This window comes from Neovison vison, chromosome 11 (assembly GCF_020171115.1).
Source record: "Neovison vison isolate M4711 chromosome 11, ASM_NN_V1, whole genome shotgun sequence".
NCBI lineage: Eukaryota > Metazoa > Chordata > Mammalia > Carnivora > Mustelidae > Neogale > Neogale vison.
In genome coordinates this window covers 170,452,054-170,463,616 of record NC_058101.1, presented here as the reverse complement: position 1 = coordinate 170,463,616, position 11,563 = coordinate 170,452,054, and the positions used below count along the sequence as shown (strand labels likewise).

The 11,563-nt window shown below is 41.3% G+C and overlaps 1 protein-coding gene and 1 pseudogene across 1 annotated transcript; one reads left to right on the top strand and one right to left on the bottom strand.

Moving 5' to 3' along the window:
* The first annotated feature begins 3,844 nt into the window (after positions 1-3,844).
* On the top strand, positions 3,845-10,298 carry LOC122889834 (acyl-CoA-binding domain-containing protein 7-like). The gene is made up of 4 exons (XM_044225241.1): positions 3,845-3,936; positions 8,412-8,529; positions 8,684-8,746; positions 8,833-10,298. Exons 1-4 carry the CDS (start codon positions 3,925-3,927, stop codon positions 8,904-8,906), a joined length of 267 nt encoding a protein of 88 aa, XP_044081176.1. The 5' UTR covers positions 3,845-3,924; the 3' UTR covers positions 8,907-10,298.
* Positions 5,574-7,296, bottom strand: LOC122889685 (annotated as a pseudogene).
* Positions 10,299-11,563: the final 1,265 nt, after the last annotated feature.

Sequence of the window (11,563 nt, the reverse complement as noted above, 5' to 3'; positions counted from 1 at the left end):
ATAAATAAATAAAATCTTTAACAAACAAACAAAAATTGCCCCTCATGTTTTCTGAAACCCATTCTAATCAGCCTTCACCCCCCACCATTGTACTGAACTTCTGTCAGTGTCATCCGTGATCTTGACAAAGGTGAAAATCCAATCGATAATTCTGTCCATGTCTAACCTGTCATGCTTTCTCATTTGATATACTTCTGCATACTAAATTCTTTTGGTTTTTCTCTCACCCAAAGACCACTTCTTCTCTGTCTCATATGCTCGTTCTTCCTTTTCTTTCCAAGCTCTTTGAAGTGTTGCAATGTTGCGAACTCCCATGGATCAGTCTTCAGTTCTCTTCTCTTTCTTCCTCTTTATCCATTCAGTTTCTAGGGTCATCCAGTCTGAAGGATCTAAATACTATCTCTGTGTTCATGAGTCCCACCTCTAGATGCCCAGCCCAGATTAGACTTGATATCCATCTGCCTATTTGACAACTGCACTTAGATGTCTGATGTCTCAACAGTAACATGTCCAAAACAAAACTTTAGTTCTTTGCTCCTCACCAAACCTCCTCCACCAGTCGGCCTTCCAGTTACTCAGGCCCACAATCTTGGAATTATCCTGACTCATCTCTTTCCCTCAAACCCATGTAGAATCTACTGGAGACTATCATTGACTCAAACTTCAAAATATATCCAGGATCTGAAATACTTCTCACTAGCTACCCTCCCCCACTACCCCCTGAGTGTGAGACACCCATAAGTTCTCTGGATTCTAATTATAGTAAGGATTTTGCTGCCAGCCTTGTTCCCCTATAGTCTCTTGTCAACACAGAAACAAGAGTAATTTTTTAAAAAGATTTACTTGTTTATGAATTTATTTGAGAGAGAGAGAGTGCAGTGATGGGTGGAGGGCAGAGAGTCTCAAGCAGCTTGGCACTGAGCCTGATGTGGGATTCAGTCCCACCGCTGGAGATCACGACCTGAGCTGAAACCAAGAGTAGGTCACTTAACCCACTGTGCCACCCAGGCATTCCCCGGAATGATCTTTTTTAAAAACTAAGTCATATCGTGTCAGATCTTACTCAAAACTCTTCAAGGTTCTGTTTCACTCCCACTTAACACCAAATGCCTTTGTGTGAGGCCATATACAATATGGTCTCCATCTTCTCTTCTCTGACCTCTTCTATTCTGCTCTGGCCACTCTGGCCCCTTACTGTTCCTCACATTTGCTGTGGAAGCTCATTCTTAGGGCCTTTGTAGAAGAGGCTGCCTTTGAAAGGGAAGTTCTTAGGGTCAGCTCTTTTACCCTCCTTCAAGCTTTTAATCAAATGTCATCGTCTCAAAGACACCTACCTGACTACCCTATTTACCATTGCATGTCACCTCTTCCATCCCACAGATCCAATACATCCTCTTTTGCTCTGCTCTTTTTAAAAATAGCACTTATAGCATATCTTTTAATAGATGATGTAATTTGCTTATTATATGTGTTATTGTCTGTAATCCTCAACCAGAATGTAATGTGAGGAGAAGGATCTTGTTTGTTCTGTTCCCTAATGTTTTTTAAAGAATGAGCAGTGCCTTGCTCATATTAGGCGCTCAATAACTATTTCAGTGAATGAAAGAATGAATAAGGAAGATAGGATGGGATGAAATCAGGAGAGTCACAAAGGTAAAGGTAATGTTCTATGTCTTAAACTGGTGGTAGGTTCATAAACATGCCCTTTAGTTTTATAATTTTACATATATATGGATGTATGTATATTGGATTATAATCAATATTAAATAAATAGTAAAAAGGAAAAAAAGGAACTTGATTGTCCACATTGACTCACTCCCTAAGGAAAGCTGGGTTTTTACTGTACCTAGTAAACTATCACTGGGCAGAAGACATCAATATTTCCATTGTCTTTTCTTTCTTTTAGTTTTGCAGAACAAGACATCATGGTTCTAGCTTCTGTTCATAGGAGGGCAACTCAAGAGAAGAACATGCTTTGAAAGAGTTCTGAGAAGAACATTCTAGACAGAAAGTAAAACAGAGCACAGTGTGACTTCCCTTTTCCCTTTTCCTGATTTCTTATAATGACTACAAGGCCCAGATATTTCAGCTCTAGACACAGACAGATACTGGAGTTCACTCCCAGTATTTCCCTACTGAAACACTGCTAGGGCTTCCGCAGCAGAGAAAGCACTTGCTGTTCTGAAGTTGCCGTTTGCCTTTGTACCCCCACAGTGTCTGTCCCATCAGCTGCAAATTTAAAAATGAAAAACCAAAAAATCCTGGCCAGTATGTTTTGCTAACATTCGCTTTCTGTCTTTTACTTGGAAATTCATTGATTACACCATGAAAGTATTTTGGAGGAGAAAATTTAAAAAACCAAAGGATTTGCGTGAAAAGGTAAAGCAAATATATTTTTTAAAAATGTGGTTTATTTATCTGAGAGAAAGAAAGAGAGAACACAAGCAAGGGGGACCAGGAGACACAGACTCCCCACCGAGCAGGGACCCTCTATGTGGGACTCCATCCCAGGACTCTGGGATCATGACCTGAACTGAAGGCAGATTCTTAGCCAACTGAGCCACACAGGCACCCCAAGCAAATATTTTTAAAATGTCGTTCAATGCAAAAACAAGCTAAAATGTTTGAGAGCCTTTCTTCTCCACCACGTGCGTTGTTATATGTTAGACGTTTCTGATCAGTAACTCTCTAAACCCTGAATTTGTCAGGTCTTCCAGTCATTTTGCTCCAAGAAGTTTTCTTGAAAGAGTCGGAAATGAACTCCTTTGATCAGAAAATGCTGTTCCACTCAGCATAATCTCTTCCAGTCCCATCCATGTTGCTACAAAAGTTGGGTATTCGTCCTTTCTGATGGAGGCATAATACTCCATAGTGTATATGGACCACATCTTCCTTATGCTGAGTGAAATAAGTCAAGCAGAGAGAGTCAATTATCATATGGTTTCACTTATTTGTGGAGCATAACAAATAGCATGGAGGACAAGGGGCGTTAGAGAGGAGTAGGGAATTTGGGTAAATTGGAAGGGGAGGTGAACCATGAAAGACTATGGACTCTGAAAAACAATCTGAGGGGTTTGAAGTGGCGGGGGGGTAGGAGTTTGGGGTACCAGGTGGTGGGTATTATAGAGGGCACGGCTTGCATGGAGCACTGGGTGTGGTGAAAAAATAATGAATAATGTTTTTCTGAAAATAAATAAATTGAAAAAAAAATGCTGTTCCAGTTCTTTAAGAACTTAATCAACTGTGCACCACAACCCTCTTCTGTGTTTCAGCAGAATTTCAGGGACACTGGATTTGTTGCCCCGGAGAATGGGGTCAGATTGAATAGTGCGCACTCTGTCTTTACAATAACCGAGAACCCGTCAGAGTGGTTGCAGCACGTGTTCAGGGTGTGTTTTGCTTTTTAAACAGAAGATGCTTTTTTTCACTCCTGATGAAGTGTGCCTAGAAGTATGAGAGGAGACTTGAGAGGTCTCAAAAACCTGCCATCCATGTTTCTAGGAATCAAGGAGAGGGCAGAGGGATATAAATATGAAAAGGAATCCCCACTGAGATCTGTGCCCTAGGGAGATTTCTGTGGATTTCCTGCAAACGACCTCTTGAGAAAGAACTGGGGAACGAGCCAAGAGCAGAGAGGAACTCATTTAAATTCCCTGCTCCTAGCTTTTCCCATTGCAGCGGCGCTGGCTGCAGACAACCCTCTGTGCGGCTTGGGAGGCGCAGGCAGGCACTGGGGACAGGGCAGGTGCCACTCACCGCTTATCCCCGCCCCCCAGAACTGGTGGCCAATGGGAGCCGGCCGGGCCCACAGCGCAGCCAGTGGGAGACGGCGGGCGGAGGTGCGCTTCCATTTAAGGACGCCTGCCTCAGGAGCTCTGGGGACCAGCGCCTCAGGAGTGCAGCAGTAGCTGAGTGGGTGTCACCATGTCTTTGCAGGTGAGTCGAAGGGTGCGGAAGCCCCACGAGTGGGCTTCGTCCTCAATGGGAAGAGCTCGAGTGGGCATGGGACAGGCGTGAAGCCCATGGGTGGCGGGCGAGTCAGAACTGGAGCTTGGGACAGCTGTCGCCCGCGGTCCTCGCTCCCCGAGTCCCCCACGCCCCCGCCACTACCGGGAGTTGTACGGAGTGACCCCGGGGACACTCCCACTGCCATCGCGAGCGCCCGCTCACTGCAGTGGGGACCACACCTGTGCCATCTGTTGACGGCGACCTGGGGCTCCCCATGGCAACACTTGCGAACCCCGGGGATCTCTTACTCCCGAAGTAAGAGCTGCCCCCGGGAGGGTGGAGGCCGGCTTGCTCCCGGGGGACCAGGCAGCCCTGCTCCGCCTGCCCCTTCCCTCTGCGAAAGGGAGGCGAGGGTGGCTGGGGCCCCACACGCGCCCCCTCGCTCCTTGGTGAGACCGAGTGTTTTTCTGAACAGCAGAGATCTGTAAAACTACAAAATAGTAGGTTGCCAATATGCAAAAAATTACATGTTCAGGGTGGGAAATTTGGGGAAAGAGCAAATATAAAATAAGTGAAAACTATTAGGAATTCCTTCACGCAGGTGATAACCACTGCTAACATGAGGGATTACTTTCTTGTACTGTGAAAAATGTGTGTGTCTGTGTGTGTGTGTGTGCTTGTATGTACTTCATGTGCACGTGTATGTACACACATGTGCATATGTGTGTATATATACACACACCCTGATTAAATTATACTCATGTATATACAGTTTTATTCCTGTACCTGTGACTATATTAGGAACATTTTTTCATCATTAAATCTTCTAAAATAAAATTTGAAAAATTACCTGGATACAATTTCATGGAATAAGGCTTCCTTTTTTTTAAGATTTAAGTTTATTTTAGAGGTTGAAGGGGGAGGGACAGAGAGAGAATCTTCAAGTAGGCTCTACACCCAGCACGAGTCCCAGATGGGGCTGGGTCCCAGGACCCTGAGATCACTACCTGAGCCAAAATCAAAAGTTGGAGTGTTTACCCACTCAGTCACCCAGGGACAACCCCCCCACACCTTTAAGGATTCTTCAAGAAGTATGTTATGGTGACTAAAGGCACATACTCCAGAGTCTGCCAGGTTCAAATTCAAACCTTCCCCCTTCTTAGACTGTGATGTGGTTGCCTGGGTGGCTCAGTCAGTTGAGCATCTGATTTGGTTTCTGCTCAGGTTGTGGGATCTCCAGGTTGTGCAATCCATCCCCTCGTTGGGCTCCACGCTCCACGGGGTGTCTGCTGGTATTCTCTCCCAAATAAATCAATAAATCTTAAAAAAAATAAAAAGAAACATATATTGAAATTTCTCTTGATAGATTTGTTTTCTCCACCTTTTGACCACATTCACCCACTTTCCTCACCCTTCACCTCCCCCTTGCAACTGCCAATCTGTCCTCTGTTTTTTAAGTTTAGTTATTTAAGATTCCACATGTAAGTGAGGTCCTACAGTATTTGTCTCTGACTCACGCATCTCACATAATGCTCCCAAGGTCCATCCATGTTGCTGCAAATGGCAGGATCACCTTCATTTTTATGACTGAACAATATTCCATTATGTGTGTGTGTGTGTGTGTGTCCATCCATCCATCCACTTAGGTTGTAATGCCATGTCTTAACTGTTGTAAACAATGATGCAGTGAACACGGGGTTGCGGGGGGTGGGGGGCAACATCACTGTGACATAGGGATTTTGATTCTTTTGGGTATATACACAGAGGTGGGATTACTGAATCACATGGCATTTGTATGTCTTTATTTACTTATTTAAATTTATAAATGATTTATTGGATTTTTTTCAGAAAAACTAATTCTTTATACTGAATAATCTCATACACGTTTGAAAACATACATGTTTTCATTTCTCATTTAGCTTGGATTACTTCTTAGAAGTTTTCATGTTTCTGACCAGCCACTGTTTTTAAACCTCTTGGCATTTTGTTTTTTTCTGGGCTCCCCACGGATTACTCAGAAACTGGGTAGCGGCCCTTTTACCTGGTAATCTCTTATTTTCAAGATTTTCAAGGCACAGGACCTTATTTATAGTAGTTTTGTTGGTTCTGGGACCATGTAAAAAATTCTCTAAAGCCTTTTGCTGCTTATTGCCTTGAATCTCTCAAATCTTGATCTTCTAGCCTTAGAGCCAAGTGGCTTTTAATCTGGCCCATAGACTGTACTTTTTGTACTTTTTCAGCTTTCTTGGAATCACTTCCTTTTCACATCCTTTGTTTTTCTTCTGCAAATGAATTTCTTTCAACGTTTCTGATGATGTCCTTATGTTAGTCTGTCCAGCTGTAGTTAATGTCTCAAGGGTCTAATCTGGAAGTTTTTTTGTTGGATAAACAGCTCATCTTCTTCAGGAGTGCTTTATCTCCAACCTGTTCCTCCCCTTTGTGCTTCTTCCTGGGTGCTGATCAGTCAGCTCCTCCCCAACAGGCTTTACTAGGCTGCTGGACCAACAGGTGGTGCTCTGCCTTCTCCTCCCTGTACCTCCCCAACCCTGCCCAGGCAAGGCCCACCCAGGCACAAGGCCTCCCCACAGGTGGCACTGTGCCGCCTCCACCTCCCCCAGGTGGTGTTCCTCTTGCCTTCTCCCCCTACCTCCTCCCTCCCCTCCCTGTGGTTCTCTGCCTTCCTCCCCCACCCCAGGCATGCTGGCCCTCCTCCACCATCATTGATGCAGGGGTGTGGGATGTACAAGGCTGGAGCTGCACCATGACCCATGCAGCATCAGATCACCTCCATTTGTATGTCTTTGGAAAAATGTCTATTTTGTTCCTTTGCCCATTTTTAATTGAATTTTTCTTTTTGCTATTGAGTAGTGTAAGCTCTTTATATATTTAGGATATTAACCACTTCTTTTTAAAGATAAATGATTTGAAAATATTTTCTCCCATTCCATAGGTTGCCTTTTTATTTTGTTGATGGTTTTCTTTACCGTACAGAAGCTTTCTAGTTTAATGGAGTCTCACGTTTTTATTTTTGTTTTTGTTTTGTTGCCTTTGCTCTTGGTGTCAGATCCAAACAATCGTTGCTCAGACCAGTGTCCAGGAGTTTACCCACTCTGTTTTCTTTCTTTCTTTCTTTCTTTCTTTCACCCCCTCTGTTTTCTGTTGAAGAGTTTTGTGGACTTATGTCTTACATTCAAGCAAGATGTAAACAAAAGGTCTTACTTGACCTGACATTAAATCATTTGAGTTGGTTTTTGTGCATAGTGTCAGACAGTGGTCCAGTTTCAGTCTTTTGTATGTGACTGTAAGGTTGTCACATACCATTTGTTGAAGAGACTCACCTTTCCACATTCTATGTTCTTGGCTCCTTTGTCATAAATTAATCGATCATATATGCATGCTTTTATTTCTGGGCTATCTATTCTGTTTCATTCATCCATTTGTTTTTAGGCCAATACCATACCCTTTTGATTACTAAAGCTTTGTAATATAGCTGGAAATCAGGACATGTCATGACTCCAGCTTTGTTATCTTTTCTCAAGATTGTTCTGTTTCGGGGTGCCTGGGTAGCTTAGTGGGTTAAGCTTCTGCCTTCAGCTCAGGTCATGATCTCAGGGTCCTGGGATCAAGGCCTGCATTGGGCTCTCTGCTCAGTGGGGAGCCTGCTTCCCCTTCTCTCTCTGCCTGCCTCTCTGCGTACTTGTGATCTCTCTCTCTGTCAAATAAATAAATAAAATCTTAAAAAATATTATTTTGTTTGTTCAGGGTCTTTTGTGGTTCTCTATGAACTTTAAGGTTGTTTTCTTGACTTCTGTAAAATATGCCATTGGAATGTTGATAAGGATTCATTGCCATGACTCTGTATATTGCTTTTGGTAGTATTGACATTTAAACAATAATATTTCTTCCAGTCCATGAGCACAGAGTATTTTTCATTTATTTATGTCTTTTTTAGTTTTTAAAATTTTCTGAAAATTTAAAAAAAATTAAATTGTATTAAAATTTAATTTAATTTTATTTAATTTAAATTATTAAATAAAATTTAATTTTTAAAAAAAATTAAGAATTTTCTATATTAGGGCACCTGGGTGGCTCAGTCAGTTAAGCATCCAGCTCTAGATCTCAGCCCAGTTCTTGATCTCAGGGTTGTGGGCTCAAGCCCTGCACTGGGCTCCATGCTCAGCATGGAGCCTACTTAAAAAAAAAAAAAGGAATTTTTCACTAGTAATGGTTTTATGTGGTTCTCCATATCTTGTCTGAATATCAGGTAAGTACCAGGAGAGGGATCCATAAATTAAAATAAATTAGGATAATACTGGAAGAACTGGACCAGTAATAACTCTTTTTGAAACCTTCTTCTTTCTTTTTAAGGTCCTACTGTCTGGTGGTAAAATACCTGCAAAATAGATAAGCCTGCTGAAAGTTAGTGAAGGCACTATTGGCCTTTTCTTCCTTTTGTGTTCTAGGCTGATTTTGATAAGATCACAAAAGATGTGAGGAAGCTGAAAACAAGACCAGATGATGAAGAACTGAAAGAACTCTATGGGATCTACAAACAATCTATAGTTGGAGACATTAATATTGGTATTGTATATGTGTGTGTGTATGTGTGTGTATATATGTATATATATATATATATATCATATTTAAAAAAAATAATACATTTCATTTGAGCAATGTTTATAGAAGCAGTGAGTAAAAAGTAAACTTGAAAATATATCTATTCTTCTTTTGGCAGAGTGTCCAGGAATGTTAGATTTAAAAGGCAAGGCGAAATGGGAAGCGTGGAACTTCCAAAAAGGTTGTTAATTCTTAAATAAGTGAAGTAAGCTTTCTTAATTTCCCAATACATCAGTCTGTAAGATAATCTGTTTTGTGTCTTTCTAGGGCAGTCGAAGGAAGATGCCATGAGTGCCTATATATCTAAAGCAAAAGAGCTTATAGAAAAATATGGAATTTAAAGTTCAGCTATGAGAAGGTTTTTCTTTTGAGGTCTTCATTATGCTATCATGTCCTATATCTAGGGAAGAAATGCACTGTTAACTCTACATGTCACAAATATGTTTGATATTAACATGAATTGTAACCCTTAATTAGAGGTATGCTGAAACTACTTAATGAAGTTTTACTTGCTAAAACCAGATGGTTTTAAAAGTTCTTTTTTTTTTAAAAAGCATTGCTTTGGTTGTATGTCACACAGACGTTAACAATATTTTTTGGCATATCTGTTTTCCTACACTGAGTTATTATTGTTGGTATGTGATCAAAACAGTTTACTAAGAACCAATAACAAGTTTCTTCCTTTGTTGTATGTGTAGCTCTGGGATTCTCACTGAACTGGGGACTTGGAAATCATAAACATACCTGGTTTGATTCCATACTCTGTAATTCTTTACTAGGTGACCAGAAACAAATTACTTAAGCTTGCTAAACCTCATCTATAGAGTAGAGGGAAAAATCAGTCTCACAGGGTTGTAAGAATTGAATGATTCTTGAGGTAATGAGGAGTGATAATTGAGGTAACTTTAATGATTCTACCTTCAATTTAAAGCATACATTATATAAAACCTAACAACAAATAAACTAAAAATTTTAAAAAATAAACTTACGAGTGCATGACTATTCAAAGAAAGAAAAAAGCCATCCACCCATTATTTTTCTTTAAATTTTTACATTTAAGACAGAAAAATCAAATGTAGTATCTAAATCAATAAAACGTTCAACTACTGTGCCTCTTACATTCAGTTTTATCAGAGTGAAAATGCAGAGTCTGGAATATCATAGTGGCCTAGTCCTCAGTCTTTCTTGCTGCACACAGGTTCCCTGAAAGAACATAGTCTTGTTTTAGCATGTCTAAAATCTGTTTGAGATCGCATAGGGTAAATATCCTAAAAAACAGTGTACTTCTACTCCCTGGATAAGGGTTGGGGGTTGGTATGCTATGACCAATGAGGAATAGATTGATTTCATGTGACTTAAAAATTATCTAGATTGACTAGATGAATTTCCAGAGAATTATTCTGTGTGGAAAAAAGCCAGTCCCAAAACGTTGTGCAGGATAATTTATGTAACTTTCTTGAAATGGCAAAGTTACAGACATAGAGAACAGAATAGTGATTACCACAGAGGACAGAATAGGGAGGTAGGAGTGACTTGAAAGAGTAGCAGGAGGGATCCTGTGTGGATGGGATGTTCTGTCGCTTGACTGGGTCACTGGGAACATCTGGCTGTAACATTACACTGGGGTTTTGCACAAATTACCATTGGGGGAAACTGGGTAGTTCTGTATTATTTCTCACAACAAAATGTGAATCTACAGTTATCTCCAAATAAAAAGTTTCATGAAAAACAAATCTAGCTTGATTCCTATTCTGGAAAATTTTAGAAAGTAAAGATGGTTCTCATATCTATGAAGTCTTACCTGAAGATTATCCGGAGTGTGCCATGATGAAGTCAACATCCAAATGCAAGAAAAGGGAGACATCAGCAATGACAGGGCTGCTCCTTCCAATGGAGGGCTTGGAAACTCTCAGAACTCTTCCCACATGGACCTCACCTCTACCAGGTAGAGAGGCAGGTGAGGAGGCCCAGCCCAAAAGCCTGGCATTGGCTACATCATGTGATTCCCATTGTGGACCATATTAACTAAAAACTTTTCAATTGAATAATCAAAATCAAATTATTTTTGTGCCAATCCTTCCATAAGGGAGCGCTGGAAATGGTGTCACACCAAAGGGTAAGCCATAGCAGGTACTAAACATGTATCATAATTTACTTCAGCCTATTTATAGCCCAAGTCGATTGCATGAATCCTAACCCCTTCCACAATGAATTCTTTTGACTTGCCCTTTGTTAGAAAGGAATGATAAATTCTGCAGAACATCTCCCTTACACATTTTGCTCAATCTTATTTATTAAGATTATATGAATATGATTTTAAAATCTTAACACAAACATGAACCCATATTATGTGACCATAAACAAATGGATGCTTTAAAATTTAACAATATATATTGCTGTGTTAAGTACTTTAAGCCTTGAGGAAGAGACGTCAGTGACACCAAGTAGTGGAATTTACTGTGAAGATCCATGAGACATAGGAAATCCGCATATCTGAATGAACAGCCAGGATGAGTCTGGAACTCACCAGAGACTGCAGGAGCCAGGCAGCTCCAAGGGGGCAGTGCCTCTTCATTCCTATCTACTAGTGACTGTGAATCCCATTTGTAGTGTTTCGCCTTATATGGCAAATATGTTTTGCCTTATATGGACTCGGCAAATTTTCCCAATTTCTGTTTTTTTTCCCTTTGAGCTCCTGTTTTTCCCAATTGTTCTGCTTTCTCCTTGTGTCAGCCCCAAACTGTCAGAGAGCAAGACTGAGACATCCTGTCGGGCATGGCCTTTGTGCTTGGCCTTCCTTATGCCAGGGACCAGACACCAGACTGGTTGTCCTCGGTAGGACTCCCAGTGGCCCTAGTCAGTCACTGCTGGGGCAGCAGCTGTGCCCACAAAGCAAGCAGGCACTCAGTGCAGGAGGAGCCGCTAAGGAGGGGGCCCGGGTTTACGAGCATTCTGTGGACTTGCCTACTCAGGAGAGGCATCAGTGATCACTCAGGAC